Source organism: Salvelinus alpinus, chromosome 7, assembly GCF_045679555.1.
Source record: "Salvelinus alpinus chromosome 7, SLU_Salpinus.1, whole genome shotgun sequence".
NCBI classification, from domain to species: Eukaryota; Metazoa; Chordata; class Actinopteri; order Salmoniformes; family Salmonidae; genus Salvelinus; species Salvelinus alpinus.
This window is the reverse complement of record NC_092092.1, coordinates 25018146-25040968: the sequence shown is the minus strand read 5'-3', so window position 1 is coordinate 25040968 and position 22823 is coordinate 25018146. Positions and strand designations below refer to the sequence as shown.

At 41.5% G+C, this 22823-nt stretch overlaps 1 protein-coding gene across 1 annotated transcript; it reads right to left on the bottom strand.

Annotated features, from left to right (window-relative positions):
* Positions 1-12205: 12205 nt before the first annotated feature.
* LOC139580659 (peripheral myelin protein 22-like) lies at positions 12206-21501 on the bottom strand. Its single transcript, XM_071409545.1, has 5 exons — positions 21364-21501; positions 20596-20687; positions 20285-20378; positions 15654-15794; positions 12206-14546 (listed from the first exon to the last, which is right to left on the bottom strand). Exons 2-5 carry the CDS (start codon positions 20671-20673, stop codon positions 14386-14388), a joined length of 474 nt encoding a protein of 157 aa, XP_071265646.1. The 5' UTR covers positions 20674-20687; positions 21364-21501; the 3' UTR covers positions 12206-14385.
* Positions 21502-22823: the final 1322 nt, after the last annotated feature.

Sequence of the window (22823 nt, the reverse complement as noted above, 5' to 3'; positions counted from 1 at the left end):
CCACTTGGATTTTTGCCCATTCTTCAAGGCTAAACTGCTCCAGCTCCTTCAAGTTGGATGGGTTCCGCTGGTGTACAGCTATCTTTAGGTCATACCACAGATACCACAAATCCATTTAAATTACAGGTTGTAATGCAACAAAATAGGAAAAACGCCAAGGGAGTGAATGCTTTTGCACTGTATATTCAGGTGTGTGCCTTTCCAAATCATGGACAATCAATTGAATTTACCACAGGCGGAATCCAATCAAGTTGTAAAAACATCTCAAGGATGATCAATGGAAACAAGATGCACCTGAGCTCAAATTCGAGTCTCATAGCAAAGGGTCTGAATACTTATGTAAATAAGGTATTTCTGTTTTTTAATTTGAATAAATTTGCAAACATTTTTTAAAACCTGTTTTTACTTTGTCATTTTGGGGTATTTAGATTGCTGAGTTTTATTTTTTTAATCCATTTTAGAATACGGCTGTAACGTAACAAAATGTGGGAAAAGTCAAGAGGTCTGAATACTTTCTGACGGCACTGTATATGACAGACAGTTGTTGGTCAGGATTATTATCCCTCTCATTGAAAGCGGCAGCTCTAGCTTTTAGCTCAGTGGTGGTGTTGCCTGTAATCTATGGCTTCTGGTTGAGATATGTACGCACGGTCACTGTGCGGACAACGTCTTCGAGACGCTTATTAATGCATGCGGTAAACTCTTCAATGCCATCCGATGAATCCTGGAACATATTCCAGTCTGTGCTAGCAAAACAGTCCTGTAGCTTGGCATCTGCTTCCTCTGACCACTTCTGTATTGTGGCCGTAACTGGTACTTCCTGTTTGAGTTTTTGCTTGTAAACAGGAATTAGGAGGATAAAGTTATGGTCAGATTTGCCAAAAGAAGGGCGAGGGAGAGCCTTATATGTGTCTGTGTGTGTGGAATAAAGGTGATCTAGTTTTTTTCGCCTCTAGTTGTAGAGGTGACATGCTGGTAAAGATTTTGTCAAATGGTTTTCAGTTTTCCTGCATTAAAGTCACCGGCCACTACGAGCGCAACCTCTGGGTGATCATTTTCTTGTTTATTTATGCCCTTATTGTTGGTGTGTGTTCTTAGTGCCAACATCGTTTTTTGGTGGTAAATAGACAGCTACGAAAAAAATAAAGATTCAAACTCTCTTGGTAAATAGTGTAGTCTACAGCTTATCATGAGGTATTCTAACTCAGGCGAGCAGAACCTCAAGACTTCCTTAATATTAGAGATCGTGCACCAGTTTTTGTTAACAAAGTGACTCACACCCACTCCCCTGAGCTTAACCGACGCAGCTGCTGTGTCCTCCCGATGTGTAGAAAAACAGCTCGATTTATATTTACCATGTCCTTGTTCAGCCACGTCTCTGAGGAATGTAGGATATTACAGTTCTTCAGATCACATTGATAGGATAGTCTCGAACGGAGCTCATCCAGTTTATTCTCCAGGGATTGCACTTTCACCAATAGAACGGAGGGTAGAGGAAATGTATCCAATCTCCAACGAAGTCTTGTCAGGTATCCCGCACACCTTTCCTCCTTCTCCTTCTTCTTGAGTGTCGCGGATTTGGGCCTAGTCCACGATAATCAATATGTCAATATGTTCAGCTCTAGCCTCTAGCTATCTGTCAGATAGTGCTATAATAGCCACTTCATATCACTATCTAAAAGCTGTTGTGTGTATGGAAATGTTTTGTCGACTTTGTTTTGTCCCTTTTCAACAGAAGTAAATGAACTTGGCTAGCTTTCGCTAGTTAATGTAACTTTTGAGAGAGAGCTAGCCAAATGTTAGCTAACGTTAGCTAGTTAGTTATCTCTCTAACGTTAGCTATTCTTTTTGCCTTCATCACACTAGATCTGAATCAAACAATGAAACCAGCAGCAAAACGATTGAAGACTGATATTCTTAATTTTTTTCAGTGCAATGTGACATTTTATTAGATGTGCAACGTTATTGATCTGTCAGTTAGCTAACTGCTTACTTTTCACAATGACACGGTAATAAACAGCTCTACAGGCTTCACTGTTGTGGTGCACTGTTAGTACACAACACTATGCTCATCATGGGTTAGCAGGATCAGATGGTGAAAGGTGTCCCAACAGTGTCAGACAGCCAGGGAAGACCAGTCTATGGAGCTCAGGTGAATTTAGTATATTATTAACAATATCAGTGAATGGATACAACGTGTCTTCTTGAGTTGATGGGTAGGCCTACAGAAGCTACATGGCAACAGCTTAATTATCCTCTTAGATGTAAAGTCCCTTGTTTTGGGGACATGCGTGGCTCTGGTACTGGTTCCGGCCGACATTTTGCTTTAAATTGATCCATGGACACCATGGATTGGTAGACCCAGATTCTCAGGGTATATCTCTTTTGCCTGTGTGAAGCAGGATGTGAATACTGACACCACTTGATTCTGACACTAGTAATGTGGTGGATATTTTAAATGACAAATAATGAGGAGAGACGAGGTCAATCACCAATCAGGATATTAACTTTATTAAAAACGTATTGATTAGGGGGCTGGTCACAATACACACACAGAAGTGACTAGAGTGCCCCATGATTCTGAGTTGGGGCTTGCCTTGTATAGCCCAACCTTGTTCCATTTTCTTAATCCACCACAACTGTCTCAATTTGTTGATCCAACCGATGGTCTTCTGTGTTCTCGTACTAAGAACTGTTTCTTCTTAGAAAAGAGGATAAGGAGAGACTCTTTCCGAACATGCAAGTTTCAGACTTACAGGGGGTGGGGGTAAGAACACGAGATGTGCACAGCCATTGTGGATTTAGAGACAGAGTTAGGTGACAACAGCATCTTACACAACCAGAGTAACAGGATTGTACATACCTATCATTTAAAGTAAAACATACTTATCCCCCCGCCACACCCGGTATGCAGCATTACAAGTTATTGTTTATGGTCCTCTCCTAATACATTATGACTTTTATTACATATAGTTACATTTAATTTAGCTTAAAGCTACAGTCTGGGATCTGGGAATAATGGTCATTTCAATTATTGAACCATTGATTCTATTCTTGGATAATATAATGTATAAATGTACACCGAGTTAATTATTTGTTAAGCCTCATTTTAGCAGGATCAGATCTCAGCAGGGTCAGGAAGCCAGGGTGAACCAGTCTGACAAAGCTGAGGTGAATTTTTGCAGATACAACACTTTATTTTCTCTGTGCAGCAAACACGGGACAAAAAGATTGAAACTACAGTAGAGATGGCTAGAATGGCCATGGGTCATTAGGTTGTGTAGAAATTCAGGAAATGAACTTGAGATGCCCCCCAAAACTCTGGGGGAAGACCACCACAGCCCCCGCCAGGTTATGAAATTAATATTTGAAGACATTGTAACCATTCTTTGCATAACGCTCAGCCGTGCTACAGTAGTTCACGAAACCTCAGAGTATGTTGTCCATTGAAGTTGTTGTCTCTGGCTCAGAATTAATAATAACAAGATTGTGGTAGTTTGAAAGAGTTTGATCCACCTTAGGCCAGGAGTGTTTCCAATTTACATGACATGACAAGAAAAACCCTAGCCCTAGTCATAGCACGGATGAAAAGGGAAGCTATCTGTAATAAGAATATTTTGTCATAGCCTACGAATAGGACCCAGAGTTTTAACTGATCAGGAAAAACTCCAGGCCCAGTAAAGAGACATACATTTTTTCCACACCACGTTTGAACCTGTGGTGCCATCTCTTTTAAATATGTTTTATTAATTGTAGATTCCTACTTATAAGTGGTCAGCAGGAGAAAAAATGTCTTACTGTTTTTAGCTTACGCTGACATACATGGGTTATTTGATCTTTGACTTGGGTTAAGGAGGGTTTTCTTCCATCCTTTTCCTTCTTCAATATCACAGTTTTGAATGCACAGATCTGCTTTTAGTAAACCTTTTTTAAGCCCTCCCACATCCTGGCATATGGAGAGAGGAGGACCCTTGGATCAGGCTCACATTTTGGGTAGGAAACCTGGGGTCTGGAGGGGCTGCCTGGGCACGTCTTGCTGAGTGTTCAGAGGAAGCGGGATGAGGGGTTGTCACAGAATTTGTCAGGCTCCCGTTGCGCCAGACCTTAGGGTTAGCACTGTGCCTCCTGTTTTAGAAAGCTGTAGTTCAAATACAGAGTAAACAGCCCTCGGCCCTAAACCCTCAGCCCTTGAATGACGTTTTACATCGTCACATCCGAGTGTACCTTAAATATTACTTGCCCAAGCAGGGAGAGTGATGATCGGAGAGGCAACGCCCTTGGTGGAAATCTTGAAGTTGAGCTTAAAAACAACCAACCTGAGCTATTAATGTACCAACAAGCTAACATAGCTAGCTAGCACTACTTCTAGGTAGCTAGCTACAATTACCCATAGCCGGCTAGCTAATTTTATAGTTTGGTCATTTATTCCAATTCATTTACGAATTCCCCAAAATATGTTTATGAAACTAGCTACGTTTAATAGGCTCCTCACTACGAGACCAAGCCAATGTGAGCGCCATTCCTATTTAACAACGCTAAAACAAATGTCATCTATAAATATTTTTTCCATAATTTTGTGTGATTGGCTGGACCATTAGCCCAAACAGTTGAGAAGGCTGCTGCTCACATTCAGAGGAGAAAGGACTGGAGACAACAGCAGACAAGTTGGGAGCTTAAATACTTTCAGTTTAAGAGAAACCTTAGATACTGAAGTTATACTTTAAGTTCCTTATTCTTGAGCATTTCTGTTTGTAAAAAGATGTAATCAAGCCTAGGGAATTAAGCCGTTTACTCTGCCTCACTGAGCCTCTGTACCCTGAGACCCCTCCTAGCTCTGGTCTGTGGTGGTGGCCTCTGCCCAGGCTCTGCCACAAATGGCGGAGAATGCGTGCACCAGCACCACCTGCTGGCCCGGAGGACCATGAGCTACATTGTGTAGTGTCAGTACATCGATCCCTGGAGGCAGAGGGCAGTTCATTTAAAGTTAAAGAAATGCTCAAGAAAAATCATCTCTGAAGGTGAGCAGCAGCCTTCTCAACAGTTTGGGCTAATTGTCCAGTCAATCATACACTTGATGAACTAATGAACCTCAGCTGGGCTCTATTAGCCTCGTAACTGGGAAGGTGTTGGAAGGAGCTGGGAAGGCGCTGGAATGGTGTGGTAAGAAGGTTTGCCTTTATAAACATCACCTTGTTCTAGGGAGATTTACACGGCTATCAAAACATCACGCCAGGGTAAGCCTACACGAAACCCAGCCCTTATTTTAAGTGTTTCTAAAATCCTCTGTGGGAAAAATTTGTGTTGGAAAAATTATTGGAACCATTTTCCTGTTTGACCGCTAGGTTTTGTGGGTATTATGACTCATACTGTGGCACTCTATAGCACCACAAGACAACATCCAGGTATGATCAGCCATGGAATGTAGTGTAATTGCAGACTGCAATTTGGGGCATTTCTTTATGCATGTGCCCCCTGATATCAGGAAATGTCCATTGATACCTGCCATTGGTCAGTTCTGGTGTTATGTTTCCATAGCAGGTTAGGAAAAGTAACGTGGCAGGTTAGGATAATTAACGTGGCAGGTTAGGAGACAGGTAAATGTTAGGAAAAGGGTTAGGCTTAGCTACAGTTGTCAAGAACTGTTGTCCCCGACACAAATGGCCGGGAACAAAAAAGAAATGGCCACGGAACAAAGGCTAGCATCAATGGGTGTAACTTGATATCAAGAAACGCCTATATCAGATAACGTCCCTAATTGTGGTTTGCAATTACACCCTTCTCCAGCCATGTTGAACTGTACATGTGAGATAATGCCTACGTGTACATGTGCAGAGCAAATATGTTGTTTATTCTAGCTAAACTTTGGCCCACAGGCACTCCCACCATTTCTCCCAAAAGAAAATCCCTTTTTAGAAATTACATTTGTTTGGTTTAGGAAATGATCCCCATTAAACCATAGAACCTGATCTAGTGTTAGAAATGGAAAAGGTAAAGTCCTCCCGAGTGGCGCTGCAGTCCAAGGCACTGCATCACAGTGCTAGAGGTGTCACTAGAGACACGGGTTCAATCCCGGGCTGTATCACAACCGGCCGTGATCGGGAGTCCCATAGGGCGGCACACAATTGTCCCAGCTTGGCACTCACCATGTGGTTTAAGAGAACAAGGAAACATTTAGAGGGCTACTACTGTAGATTTCCAGTCATCTCCACCCAAAATAGATGGACTACCCTAACTTAAACATTTGGAGGCAGTGAGAGAACAGAGACAATTCTGAATACAACAAAACAAACATGGTACGGGGAGAACCATCGATTGGATTTCATCCATTTAAAGTGAGTAGGAACAGACAGTTATTTGTTAGAATGTGAGTCAATCAGGGGCAATTATCATGTAAACAGGGCTGTGAAATCCTCTGACCCCCACTATTCATCATTAGTCGTAATAGAGGCAGGAGGCTATATTAGTCCACAAAAGCCAGTGAACTAATGCAGACCTCATATGATAAATATAGGATCTACTAATAATGGCTGTGTTGAAGTCTTTTTGACTACTGGCCATGCTTTACAGGGGTTTTTCAAAAATCCCAAACTGCCAAACTGCCACACACGTATTTCAAAACTACAATGTAATGTCTTCTGAGTCTTTTCTCTCTGAATATTCTGTCATCTAGAATGTGTTACAGCTGAAGAAATTTGGCATAACGCCCCGGTGCTATTGCTGCACCATCGAGAGCATCCTGACCGGTTGCATCACGGCCTGGTAAGGGAATTTGCTCCGCCCACGACCGCAAGGCCCTCCAGCGGGTGGTGAAGACGGCCCAGTACATTACTGTCTGAGGAAGGCACGCAGCTTCATCAAGGACCCCACACACCCCAGCCACGAGCTGTTCTCTCCCTTACTGTCGGGCAGACAGTATCGCAGCATGAGATCTCATAACAACAGGCCCAGAGACAGTTTCTATCTACAGTACAAGTCATCAGACTGCTGACCACCTGCTCTGATTCTCCGCATCTTAGTACACATTCAGTCACTCATGCACACACCTACACAGACATACACACATACCTTTAGAAAGTATTGACACCCACTTTACTTTTTCCACATTTTGTTGTGTTACAGATTTTGTGTCACTGGCCTACACACATTAACCCATAATGTCAAAGTGGAATTATGTTTTTAGGATTTTTAACCCCTTTGTAATGGCAAGACTAAATATTTCAGGAGTAAAATTTAGCTTAACAAGTCATATAATAAGTTGAATGGACACAATATGTGCAATAATAGTGTTTAAGATGATTTTTGAATGAATAACTCATCTCTGTCCCCCACACATACATCAAAGAAGGGCACCTATTGCTGGATGGGTAAAAATAAAAAAAACAGACAGTGAATATCCCTTTGCGCATGGTAAAGTTATTAATTACACTTTGGATGGTGTATCAATACACCCAGTCACTACAAAGATACAGGCGTCCTTCCTAACTCAGTTGCCAGAGAGGAAGGAAACTGCTCAGGGATTTACCATGAGGCCAATGGAGACTTTAAAACAGTTAGTTTAATGGCTGTGATAGGAGAACTGAGGATGGATCAACAACTTTGTAGTTACTCCACAATACTAACCTAAATGACAGAGTGAAAAAGGAAGCCTGTACAGAATACAAATATTCCAAAGCACGCATCCTGTTTGCAATAAGGCACTAGCAAAACTGCAAAAATGTCCTGAATACAAATACAAAGTACCGCTCTTCATATTTTCCTCTTCAAGGACTAGGGAGTTTTTATAGGCTAAAAAGAAACAGAATAGAGCTAAGCACAGGTAAAGTCTGAGAGGAAAACCGGATTCATGTCTGCTTTCCAACATGACAATAACCTAAAACACAAGGCCAAATATACACTGGAGTTAATTACCAAGACGACATTGAATGTTCCTGAGTTCCTGAGTGGACTAGTTACAGTTTTGACTTAAATCTATAGCAACACTTGAACATACCTGTCTAGCAATGATCAACAACCAACTTGACAGAGCTTGAAGTATTTTTTAAAGAATAATGTGCAAATAATTGTAAAATCCAGGTGTGCAAAGCTTGTAGAGACTTACCCAGAAAGACTCACAGCTGTAATCATTGCCAAAGGTGATTCTAACAAGTATTGATTCATGGGTGTGAATACTTATGTAAATTATATATTTCTTTATTTAATTTTCAATACATCTGCAAAAATGTCTAAAAACATGTTTTCACTTTGTCATTATGTGTAGATGGTTAAAATATACAAATATATGTAATCTATTTTGAATTCAGGCTGTAACAACAAAATGTGGAATTAGTCAAGGGGAATCATTTCTGAAGGCTTCAGCAATATGGATTGAATAGACCCCTAAATGTGTTTCCTCTACTTCACTGGCAAGACATACTTTAATTGCATAATGTTTCGTGTTTAAAAGTACTCAAGCTGCCATGAAGTGCACAGGCATCATCATCTTCTTCTTCGCCAGTGTGTATAAAAAGAGATCTGGGTCGACAGGCAGCAGCTTCGTGTGATGGATGCCAACACACAGTGAGACAGCCCAGTGTCCTTGTTTTACCCACAGCTATGTGAAGTATGAGGGGAGGCAGTTGGGCAGAGTGACCTCCCAGGCCTCCAGCAGGAATCCAAGATGTCTCCAGGTGTCCTCTTTCATGGTTGGAAACTCACCCGTCATCACTTCGCTTTCAAACATTACATAGATCTACAAAAGTGAGCTGGTTCTGAACTGACAATTTAATTTGTGAACGAGAAGTGCCTCTGTTCTAAAGATGGGATTGCGATACTGTATGTTTTACGTAGGGTTGCAAAATTCTGGTAACTTAATCAATATCCACAGGTTTTCCAGAAATCCAAGTTGGTGGGACTTCTGGAATTATTAGGGAATAAGGAGTAAATCTAGGAATTTGTGGAAAGTTACCAGACATATATATATATATATTTTTTTAGGGGTGGATCAGCTTATTTTGCAACCCTAGTTGGAAGTCTAGATACTCAAACAGAATGTTGTTTATAAAAAAAGGGATTTTTTTTTACTCTATGCAGAAATATTTAGCCTTGTCCACAAGGCTGCAAAAAGAGGTGGTGGTAAGAAACATCCTTTATTGATGAGTTTAGAATGAGTCATATCAAAAGTAATTTGAGTTTAGCTCAGAACATGGCATTCTGTGCAGCTGTACAGACAGAGATACATGAAGGTGCAGTCTTCATTAGAGAAACGTATCTTCTAACTGAACCCTTGTGCAACAGTTAGCTAATGACCATCTAAACAGACATGAAATGACAGTGGTTTGGGTAGCTATACGGAATACAGACAGATGTAGGATCTTAAATTGAACAGTTTCTCACAGCAGGAAAATAATATTGCAGCAACAAGAAATTTGAATTATTGTGTGGATTATAATGAAAAATGAATGTAGACGTTGACATTTTAAAGCCGAAACTACAAACTTTAGAAGCATTTGTAAACCTTGAATACACTACACATTTGCATTTCCTGCTGTGCAAGAAATTTCCTGCAACTAAAGGGTGAACAAATGAAGATCCTACATCTGTATCTGTTTAGATTTGATTTTACTCCTGACAACTCAGCTTGTTTCTCTCTCACAAGATTGTATGTTTTTGGCAGGACCATATGAAAGATTGTAGCTACATAGCTAATTCTCACCTACAGTTTAAGATGGACAAATTCTCACCAACAGTGATCATACTGTGTCTTATCTGAGTCCTCTTGTCTCTCTCTGTCTCTCTCTCTCACTGTGCTGATGACAGCATTGTGTACTGGGCAGTTTGCTGACAGACCAACAAAAAGGTGTAATGGGTTCGCACTCAAAAGGATGTAGCATAATGCTTACCTCATTATTCACTTTTTTAAAATGATTTTCACTGCATCAGGGATAGCGTACACAGACATTTCGGCTTTACAGCCTGTGTAAAGTGTGTAAAGCTGTAAAGCCAAAACGTCTGTGTACGCTATCCCCGATCCAGTGAATTTTTTAAACAATAATAATAATGAAGTAAGCTTTATGCGATATCTTTTTGATTGCGAACCCGGTATACCTTTTTGTTTGTCTGAATTTGCGGGTTTTACGCATCAGCCAAGCTTCTGGGAGAGCGCAATGGTTCTCTTGACAGGTTGCTGACAGAGAAACACTAGCTTCATACCAAGGAAGACTGCATCGCCGGGTCGCCCATCATGCCTTAGTACCACCATGTTAAACACTAGTCACATAGCTGCTGCTGCTGCAGTCACACGACCAGGTACCTTAAGTTACAGTAGCCCACATGCTACAGACAGACTGCCCCGGAATGGGCACAGAAGGTGTGTTTAAACCAGTGACATGAAGCACATACTGTATGAAGCACATGTTAAATAAGGAGATGTACAGAAAATATATGTCTGAGTTGGTGTATGCAGAGCTAGGGCTGGATTCAATCAGTAGTGCTGAAGATCTGCGCTACAGCGCAATATACAGTGCATTCAGAAAGTATTCAGGCCCTTGACTTTTTCCACATTTTGGTTATGTTACAGCCTTATTCTAAAATGTATTAAATACATTTTTTACTCATCAATCTACACAAAATATGCCATTATGACGAAGTGAAACAAGTTTTTAGAAATGTTTGCAAAAAATAAAAAAACTGAAATACCTTATTTACATAAGTATTCAGACCCTTTGCTATGAGACTCTAAATTGAGCTCAGGTGCATCCTGTTTCCATTGATCAGCCTTGAGATGTTTCTACAACTTGATTGGAGTCCACCTGTGGTAAATTAAATGTATTGACATGATTTGAAAAGGCACACACCTGTCTATATAAGGTCCCACAGTTGACAGTGCATGTCATAGCAAAAACCAAGCCATGAAGTCGAAGGAATTGTCCGTAAAGCTCAGAGACAGGACTGTGTCGAGAAACAGATCTGGGGAATGGTACCAAACAATTTCTGCAGCATTGAAGTTCCCAAGAACACACTGGCCTCCATCATTCTTAAATGGAAGAAATTTGGAACCACCAAGACTCATCCTAGAGCTGGCCGCCTGGCCAAACTGAGCAATCGGGGGAGAAGGGCCTTGGTCAGGGAGTTGACCAAGAAGCCGATGGTCACTCTGACAGAGCTTCAGAGTTCCTCTGTGGAGATGGAAGAACCTTCCAGAAGCACAACCATCTCTCTCTGCAGCACTCCACAAATCAGGCCTTTATGGTAGAGTTGCCAGACGGAAGCCACTCCTCAGTAAAAGACACATGACAGCCCGCTTGGAATTTGCCAAAAGGCACCTAAAGTACTCAAAGACCACGAGAAACAAGATTCTCTGGTCTGATGAAACCAAGATTGAACTATTTTGCCTGAATGCCAAGCATCACATCTGGAGGAAACCTGGCACCAGGGATGTTTTTCAGCGGCAGGGACTAGAGGACTAGTCAGGATCGAGGGAAAGATGAACGGAGCAAAGTACAGAGAGATCCTTCATGAAAACCTGCTCCAGAGCTCTCAGGACCTCAGAGTGTGGCGAAAGTTCACCTTCCAACAGGACAACGATCCTAAGTTCACAGCTAAGACAATGCAGGAGTGGCTTCAGGACAAGTCTCTGAATGTCCTTGAGTGTCTCAGCCAGAGCCTGGACTTCAATCCGATCTAACATCTCTGGAGAGACCTGAAAATAGCTGTGCAGAGACACTCCCCATCCAACCTGACAGAGCTTGAGAGGATCTGCAGAGAAGAATGGGAGAAACTCCCCAAATACAGGTGTGCCAAGCTTGTAGCATCATACCCAAGAAGACTCGTGGCTGTAATCATTGGCAAAGGTGCTTCAACAAAGTACTGAGTAAAGGGTCTGAATACCTATGTAAATGTCATATTTCAGTTTTTGCTTTGTCATTATGGGGTATTGTGTGTAGATGGATGAAATATATATTTTTCTCATCAACTTTATAGTAAGGATGTAACGTAACAAAATGTGGAAAAAGTCAAGGGGTCTGAATAATTTCCGAATCCACTGCACATTTAAAGGCAATGTTCCCGCACAGACTGCATTCACAGTAAATGCTGCATATGTCGGCTCAATAGGGAAGTACCTTTAAATTTAAAGCGCGCTATAGCGCTGGACTTCGGCAATACAGATTGAATCGAGCCCCTAGTGCAGGTATCATTACATCATGGCCACAGAAAGAGGGAGAACTCAGAATTTGCATTCTCTTTAATAGCACACAGTTATCTCAGACCAACCAGATACAGTTAACATTGGCAGGGATTCCACTTTACACTCTTTCATGTACTGCACCTTTCACTTCAGTAGTTTACCATAACTTCAAGGCAGACAATAGACTTAAACAACATAGCTATTAACATTGTATTTGGCTAAATAGTTAGAGTTCAACATTATGCAATGTATTGGATATAGGTCTAATGGGGTTAGTGTTAGTTTTATTCTGAGGAAGAATACACAACATACAGTATGAGTACTGAAATATACAAATCCCCGTAGGTAGGAGCTGTTTTCAATTTGGTTGGATTTATTGAATCAGTCTGCATACTAGATAGTCATAGATATATTATTAATATCATGTTAACAATGTTTTCCCCAAAAAGAAAGAAGTTGCATTCATCAGGGTGGCAGTGACTGCAGCTTGTCAAACTCAAGTATGTGAAACAGAACATTTGTATGCAAACAGAACATACCTGCAAACCTCACTGTCCATTTTCTCCCACATGACAAAGCCAATACTAAAAGTAATGTCCTCTATTCTGCCTTGATCAGGTTTGAGTAGGCGGCCTCAGAGCTTGACCTTCAATATTGAAATAGCTCTATAAAATGTTAGATATAAAAACTTTAAATCAATTTGGATCTGGCTACAATGCCCCACTAGTTGTTACAGTACTCCGCCCAAGAGAAAGGTTCTAGTGTGTTTACTGGTCGTACATATGCTAAACACAAACACAACAAATCAACATGGCCTTACAACAAAGAGAGAAAAGACAACATAGATCTTAGTCATTGCTAATGTCATTTAGCTCACATTCTCCATCCTTGAACTTGTCTAAAACAGTTTAAGTAATGCAAATGGAACATTGGCAGGATCTTCTAATACTGACATTCCAAATGGCATTCCAACAAAATAAACTAACGCTACATCACTCAACACTCCTTGTAGCCGAACAATCAAAGCTGATTGTTTCAAAGCTTTTATTTAGACAAATCAAAATGGAATAGCCTTCTCTATACACATAAGCAGTTAGGCACATGGACATTACAATGGAGTCTACTTCTCACCCTGATGTCCTAGTTACTTCTTGGCATAAGTCAAGTCATTTGACTGTAAATGATCGCAAAATGGCTATCAGTAATAGGAATGGTAAATACATAGCACCATCTTTGTTGAAAATAAAAAATAGAAAAATAATGTTGAAACATTTTACAAACAGAAATAACCAAACCAACATTTGAATGGTTAAAGACATGCTCCGGACCTTTGGCAACTACTAAGTATTTCTTTTAAATCTCCCTCTTTGGGCTGGATGTGTCAATGTGTAGTTCAGAATTACCGTCTTACCTCAATTAGCCACGAAATCCCTAGTTTGAAAGCAATTTTTTCTTAATGCTGTGCTTTGCCATTTTTCCTAGAATTTGTCCCATTTGAGCCAGCCCCCTAGCAATTTTAGTTCAACCAATGAGCTTCAGCTCCTCACCATATTTGTGACAACTAGGAAGAGGCACACACAGCAGAGCATGAGAGGGAGCAGTGACATTGGGCACGTGTCATAGTTCGCAATTTTCAGGGGCCACTTTTTGGATCGTGAGCTCTACTTTTAAAACTACTGGCTAAAATGTATACTAAGTACTGGAGAATCCCTTTAACAACCATAATTTGGATGTTACCACTTTTAGTTTTTGTAAAGCAAGCTCAGTTACACATTCTTTCTAGTTCTATATTTTATACATGCACTTTGGTTAAAATAGTTCAAAACTTTTTTATTCTTACATTTTTGGTGGGTTACATAGAGAGAAACAAACAGCGCCTAATTATAAACAAATATTTAGGCACTTTATCAGCTAAAATGAAGCTCATACGAATATTTTTGTCAACGGAGCAACACGACAATACTATGTACATACACGTAAAATGTGTTATAAATAGGTTTTAAACCATAGATACTACAGTATATACATTTGACAGTATTGGTTGTTTCATTATGTCATTTTTGGTGGTTGTGTTTTTGGTGTTACCCCTAGGGTGCGGTGCAGACCTAGGTGAAGCAGCCTTGTGACCCAGTGAGGTATACAGGTCCTCAAGCTTTTGAGTTTAGTCTCCTAGGGGTGATTGTTAATGCTGAGGGCGGGGTGGAGGTTAGGGGACACGGGCCTCATTCCCGTTTTCTCAAGATGACGTAGATGAGTCCGCTGATCAGGGCCAGAGGGAAGGCCACCCAGGCCAGGATATAAGCCCAGCCGAAGGCCTCCGATGCTGGCACCCAGTCCGGACTCATCACTGTGTAGATCACTGCTCCACTCATCACAAACAGACCTGGAGAGGATGAGAGGAAATGTTTACATACAATAGAGTGAATTCCATTTGAACTTGAAGACCAAATTGTTGTGTCATGTCATCACAATCTGTGCTTTATTTAATGTGTCCTACTATGAACCCTGCTGGGCAGCATTGGGGGAGATGGTGGCTATTTAACCATAAACAGGCCTCTGTCACTTCCTCATCTAGAACCTTGGTCTACTTCCAAGTTCCCCAGCCCTGCCCACTGAACAAGCATGTCATGGCATTGTCTCTTTGTTGATGTTTTGTTGTTCACCCCCTACATTGCCTGTCTTGACATTTCCACTTGTGTCATTGTCTCTGTGCCCACTGGCACAGCCTACAGTGCCAACCTGGGAGGTTTGACATTGGCAGCCCTTTGACACAATAGACTAGAAGAAGTGTCTATCCATAGCCAAAGGGCACAGAATACAATAAACAAGGGATAAACCCCTATTGTAGCAACGGGTTCATGGAGGGACCCTGGAGTAGAGGCGTGGCTGTAAAATATATCTTAGTCACCCGTTAGACTAAATGTCATTCCAGTTCATCTGTTCTGTTGTATTGTCATTACATGCTAAGGTTGAACACTGGTGGTTTTGTAGTTTCAAGGAAGCTAACAAAGGAGTTTGAGTTCTTCAAGAGCATATAAAAATTCCAAAGTCCGAATAGTTACCACTATATGTAATCAGCAATGATAATCATATTAGAATATGTAACATGCATTCAAGGAACATTTTAATTTGCGGTGTACAAATTTGAACAGGAATGACATTTATGCTAAAGTGTGAACAAAAATAATTATCTGAAAGCTATGCCTCCAATAAGCCACACCTCAATCTGATAGGCTGTCACCTCTACAATAAAAGGTTAAGAATTGAACCCCTCCAATCACATAAAGGTTCTGGTTGGAACATTTACACAGGGGTTCCTCAAATAACCTTTTCAGAGGGGTTGCTTGAGGAACATTTTTCAAGTGGAAAGGTTCCGCCAGGGGGGGCAACCCAAAAGGTTCTTCCAGGCACATATACTTCGAAGAGTGTAGTGTAAACTTCTGAATGTGTCCGTTTCAGTTGTGTTTTTCTGGACAAAATGGCTACTCACTGGCAAGGATCTGGAAGACTCCAGTGACAAAGAAGCGTCCTCCCTTCTGGAGGGTGAAGAGCTGACAGAAGAACAGGAAGAGAGAGATGAAGCTGAAGATGATGGACAGGATCATCAGGGCCTGCACTGCCTGGATCCACTCTGTAGGGAAGAGAGAGGGAGCTTGTCAGTCAATTATAGATAATAATATATGACATTTAGCAGATTATTTTATCCAAAGTGGATTCTTTTTTTTTCTTATTATGGTTGGTCCCAAACCCACTATCCTGGTGTTGCAATAGACATGCTCTACCAACTGAGCTACAGAGGACCACACAGGATACATGGCTATACAGCACATGGACCCATAAGACTCACTTCTAGAAATCAACTTCACTTTTTATACACAACATGGTAAACGAATCATGCCGAGGTCGCAACACTAAAGCAACCACTTTTATGAGAATGAAACTCAAAATTGTTGATCAGCTAAATATTGGTCTGGCCAGACAGGGAATGAGTCTTGTTTAGTTACCTGGAATCCTTAATGGATTTACAATAATGGTACCTACATAGATATTCTGTTCCTGAAAGCATTGTAGCGTACTCAGTAATACACACAGGCCCCTAACACTGTGTAACATATTGATCCTCTGGCTACCTACCACTGTTCCAAGGCCAGCTTACTACAGTACAGAAAGCCCTGTTAACCCATTATAGTAACCTATATTGACAGCCAGGGAATTTGAGACATAGCCCCCCCACCAATCTGTGTGTGTTAGTGCTGTGGTTGTAGCGCTATCTACGTCTGGAATGCCTGGACTTCCAAGGGGGTCTATTTCTTGTCTGAGGGTCATGCATGCAACCTGCATCCACTCATGTTTCCTAAGCCAGCCATCCCTCTCTCATCTCATGTTTAGCTGTGTCTGCTACAGTCCCCTTTTGGTGGCTAATGCTACCCAAACAAACAAAAAAAGTTCTACAGAGCCAAACAGAACTGCACACTCTCATAGGATACTAAAGACACTGGACCTTAGTCAAGTAGGAAGAGAAGGTTCCAGTCTCAGTATTTAAGTCTGTCAGGTACCAAACTTACTGTGCATGCTTGTTTTTACAGGTATTTAATTAATCATGAATCCAGTGGTTTTTGAGGCCCTGCTCAGGCTGCTTTAGCATCACTAAATTGGTTAAGCAACCTTAATGAATGACTGTAGCTAAGAAGTAGATGCGTAAATAATGTTGAAGTAAGGAGACAGTTGGCTTTGTGGCGACCTTGCGTGACCACACAAACAAACATCAGCAAAAGTACTCAGTCTGCAAACACATTACTAATTCATAACAGTTTCTTCAGTTGATATCCATTTGTAGATGGTTTCTAAATCTCCCATGATGCACCTGTAGTTTTCCAGTAAACTAATACATCTTTTCATGAGAGGTTTGGGGAAATGACAACAGGGTTTAATGGATTCGATGAGGCCATCAAAGAGTCAGGTTACCCAGAAAGACAATTATGTCTGTCCCCATGCTGCACTCACTCCAGAGCAGAGCACACTAGACAGGAGATATGGCAGAGGAAATTGCCAACAACACTATTATCGAACCCATCCACTGTACAGCAATATGACAAACACTATTTATATCCACGAAAGCATTACACAAAACCAATACAAACAGCTCTCATAATAACGAGAATACTGGAATGTATATGTAATGACATGCAATAACTCCATGTATAGGCCTAAACATGATAGGTTACATTATCCTTGGTTGTTCTGCTCTATATTAGGGCTCTATAAATATCTCCATCTATACTGTTGATAAACAGACACGTTCTCTTCTTTCCTCTCTTCAGGGCTGCCTGTCTGGTACCAGAAGGCTGTGACGTTGTGGCATGGGGGATTTTCTGGTGTGAGATGTGGTCCTCTGGGGACAGAATATCTACCATAATAACGCTCGTTGTGCTTGTGTCTACGGGTATTGCCATTATATGCGCCATGGGTATACCCGTACAACAATATGTTATACTGTAGTCTATACTCTACAATGTATATAAAATATACAGACAAAGATTTCACAGAAAAGTCCAAACAGGAAAATTAAGAATTGTTCTTGGTTTGTTGAGTCCCGACTATCGAAGCTTCATATAAAAGATTAATGTGCCAGCTTGTGGCTACAGTAGAGATCATACCAGCTGTTGTGTGTCCATGTAATAACTAACATACAGGAAGGCGCAACCCTAGTGTGGACTTTGCTTAACTCTAATTTGTGATACAAACTAAGACTGGATTCCCATTTCAGGGGCAAAGGCAGGTCAAGTGCAAACAAGATGGACAAAACAAACCAATCCCCATGTGGAATATAAACTACGCATAACTACATAACTTAACTCCTAATAGCAAAATTAAAAATAAAAGGCCACCCAGTGGGTGTGACCTTCGGACGTGCCTCCACCACCATCCCGCCCTCTCAGTATACTGAGCCTCATGTTACTCAGTATGCTCTGTCCTCATGTTTATCTCTCCCAGTCCAGGCATGCCAGATGTACTGATTGCTCAGTAAAGTAATCCAGGGGCCTTTGAGCACTACTGATTGACTGGGCCGGGCCCCGTGCACTTGAGTACAGACTCCACTATCTTCCCCTCGATCCCTCCCTCCTCACAGAACAAACACACGTGCCTCCTTACACAAACACAGTATGTCAATCAGTGGTGTAATGAAAGCAAATCAAACAAACAAGCTGTTCCATGAATCCACCTGGCAGAGGGGGAGAGAGAGAGAAAGACAGAGCGAGCATGTTGGCTTCAGCCTGCTGTTGGCTCTACTGCCTGTCTCATTGACAACACACACCGGGGCCCAAGACCCACCCGCACATTCTAGACACATGACATCACCAGCCAGCTAGCTACGGCCTGATGGGCTCGAGGCTACTGCAGTTAGCACTGTGGTACTGGGTCTAAGGCAATTGAACACAAGTTCTATAGTATTACAGTGCCTCTAGAATCATGTTTCTGGAAATTGTAAGATATTCTATTGCAAATGCACACACACAAAAGTATGTGGACACCACTTCAAATTAGTGGATTCGGCTATTTCAGACACACCGGTTGCTGACAGGTGTATAAAAACCGAGCACACAACCATGCAATCTCCATAGACAAACATTGTCAGTAAAATGGTCTCACTGAAGAGCTCAGTGACTTTCAATGTGGCACAGGAAAATGTCTGCCCTGCGAGAGCTGACCCGGTCAAATGTAAGTGCTGTTATTACAAGTAGCGTGTAAAAAATCTTCTGTCCTCAGTTGCAACACTTACTATCGAGTTCCAAACTGCCTGTGGAAGCAACGTCTGCACAAGAACTGTTCGTCGAGAGCTTTATGAAATGGGTTTCCATGGCCGAACAGCCGCACACAAGCCTAAGATCACCATACCAAGCATCAGCTGGAGTGGGGTAAAGCTCGCCACCATTGGACTCTGGAGCAGTGGAAACATGTTCTCTGAAGTGATGAATCACGCTTCACCATCTGGCAGTCCGACGGACAAATCTGGGTTTGGCGGATGCCAGGAGAACACTACCTACCCGAATGCATTGTGCCAACTGTAAAGTTTGGTGGAGGAGGAATAATGGTCTGGGGCTATTTTTCATGGTTCGGGCTAGGCCCCTTAGTTCCAATGAAGGGAAATCGTAAAGCTGCAGCATACAATGACATTCTAGTCGATTCTGAGCTTCCAACTTTGTGGCAACAGTTTGGGGAAGGCCCTTTCCTGTTTCATGACAATGCACAAAGCGAGGTCCATACAGCATATTAATGCCCATGATTTTGGAATGAGGTGTTTGACAAACAGGTGTTAACATACTTTTGGTCATGTAATGTACATTCATAACTTCTCGTTTAATATGGTCTAGTTGCAATCTTTGTGCAGTCTTACCCTCCAACCACTGTTGGCGTTTGTCTAAATCTGTCTCAGACAAACACAGCTGCTAGATCTCGTTTTGTTAATGCTCTCGCTGTACACACAATCTGATACATGGGCGTGACCAGGGTTGTCCGCGCACTATGTCCTACATGGGGTGGTCCAAGGCCTCCCTGCCTGCCACACACACCCCTCCCCAGAGCTAACTCTTGAAATTTCCTACAAAGTCCCACCCTAAACCTTCATCCCACCACTACGGCCTCCCAAACATGCAGCCTGAATATGGACATCACACCATGACTATTTATACAGAGGAGAGCCTATGAACAGGGCAAACTCCAGGTTCACATCTTCACCCCTTGATGGCAGTAGAGTCACAGTGGCGCCTTACACGCCCTTCAGGGGCACGGTAAACTAGAGAGTGAATGGGTGGGCTTTCAGGGATTAAGCCAGTTGTAGTTAATCACAGTTCAGGTCTTCCCATGTCTTACTGTCTACTGATCTTTCAGTCAACCAACAGTGCTGAACTTATTCTCAAGACACACCTCAGAAGAATCGACACCCAGCTTGATGTCAAATGCACAAACAGACTACTCAATTTACAGGGTCAAGAAATACATGTCTACAGTATATTCTTTCAAAATAAGTTTACTATTGGACAAGAGGCATCATCAGCATCATGCAGAATGGAAAAAAAAACAAGCCACAGATGTACAAAGTCAGTCTGTACTGCACCCTACCTCCAGTGTAGGCTGGGTCACAGTGGTATCCTCCATTGGTTGTAGAGCAGTTATTCCAGAGGTCTGAGCTGCTAGTGGACCCTGTTGTCCAGGCCTAGAAGATAAACACAGTATTGCTATTAACAAGAGAACACTGCAGCCTGATAGAAAACACCTTTACAGATAGCAGAGATGTCAATGCTTTAAAACAAACTACTGATTTTTAAATGTATAAAAAAAAAAAAAAATCTGTTTGGAATGATTATCATAAATGAGATATCAATAATACGTTGCTTTATCAGATCATTCATTGATAACGATGGTTTACTTACGCTGACAATCGTTGACACAAACAGGAGGACTAGGGCTGCGGCGTGCAGGATGACAATTCCCAGTAGAAGGAGCAGCATCTTGCCAGAAGAAGCTAAATGATAAAAGGAAGGGACACCGTTAGTTTGTGAATGTCTCAGTCGCTCTCCAGTTCTGTGGGACTGGGACATGGGTGTGTCACTGCAGGATTTGCAGTACCCGTTCTGAACTCAGAACAGCGCCTACTCCAAAACTTTATCAGCACCGTGGAATGTCTATCAGCAGAGTTCTAAAAGAGACAATATTAATGTCCTCCTTATATTCAACTTGTAATAAGCTGAAGATATGTGCATACTACCTACACTATTTTTAGTGTGGCCTGTCCTTACTAAAAATGTATAAAAAAAGGCAGTCTAGATAAGAACAGACCACCTTTCACACAACACCGCAGATTCAGTCAGTAGAGACAATGTTTGTATTGGTTGCATCCATATTATCAATAAGTGCGCATGAATTATAAACAAACAATTCTACTCCAACTATCTAGCAAAATTTTTAAATGTCACATAATATAACGGAAAAAGCTATTGTATGTCGACACACTGATAGTCGATAAGTAAAATAAAGACAACCATCTGTCAACCACGTTATGGGTGTTAAAGGTACTAGAAAAATAAACCAAGCCGCTCCCCTGAAAGCCCGCTTGGTGTTGGTGTTCCGTGCGTACCACATATTCCATGCGCATTAATCTAGCGAATAAATAACTTCAATTGGAAGAAAAGTCAACTTACTTAATGCGACTGCGGAGTGACTATAATTTCACAGAAATGGTTTTCAGCCGAAAATCGCAAAAAGCAAGTTTCCCAAAGAGTCCAAAAACTGTAGTCCACAGGTCACAAATCCTTCTGGCTAGATTGACGTCAGTGGCAGCGCTGCAGTTATAAAGTATCTCATTATGGAAGAACAACGCCCATCGGCGCGTCGCTACGTCAGGGAGTGCCCGACGGCTAGGATTCCTGATATCCTTAGAAGACTCGGTGCCTATTTACGCAGCAGGAAAGCCGCTTGTAAGTTACTCACTTTGTGTACTTTAAAATAAGTGATTTCATGACACATTGTTTGTTTATCCTGAATACCATGAACAACACATGCATTTATTAATCTCTCTGGATAGAATTCCTAAAACATGATAATTTCTCTCATGTTGAAACTGAGAGGGGGTCAGGGTGGATGTACCATGTACAGTATGCTGTATAGAATAAGGTATGTTGGACGTGCTCCAAACTGAATAAATACTGAGGTGTCTCCCTCCAGTCAGTCATTCATTCATCCTGCTGCACATAGGCGGAAATCCCCGGGGGGTACGGGGGGGACACGACCCCCCCATCCTGGGAAAAATATGATTTGTCCCCCCCAATCTATCACTGTAAACATAACTATGTAATTTCAATAATATTAATAATACGCAATGAAAGCAGTTGTGCTGATTATAGACACTTAATAGCGCCTTTTTAAGTTTCAAAAGATTGCGACCACCCCGCCCTTTGCCTCACAATGGTTTGATCCACTGCCAGTTCTTTAGCTGGCAAGGTAATAGAGGGTTCGTATCTACTGTCCGAAAGGCACATGTACGTAACTGACGTGAGGTTAATCCAGTCAATCGCGCCATAGCAATGTTTACATTTTTATGTTGGCAGGGTTCACACACTAGCTGAATTTGCAGAGCTAGCGCGCAAACTAAAGCAAACATTAACTAGCAAGCTAGCTAGTACCTATTCCATTAATGTGGCGTCGTCAAAGATGGAATCTTTGCTATCGTCAATTTATTCCAAGATCAGCATGCAGCTTTAGTGCTTCAAAGTCCCTGTGATAAGGTTAGCTATAAACTGAAGTCCAAACTGAACAGAACTACACTCTCTTATACCATTGTCTTAAATATATTTAATGGTCTCGTTGCAAAAGCTAAATTGTCGCTAGTGAACTTTTTTACATTTATTTTATTTCACCTTTTTTTTTTTTAAGATTATAGCAAACACCACAGAAACGGAATTGGTGCTCGCTAGCTTTACAAATTCAGCTATTGTTGGAAGCCAGCCAATATGAAACAAACTATATTAAAATTTGAAAAGGTTGTAGCATATGTTGTGTAAATGTGTGTGTGTGCAGCTAGACCGGCCAGCCAGCCAGGTAGAAAAATGGCAGAAAAAAGTAAAAAGACGGACATCAGAGTATTTTTCAGTACACCAAAACG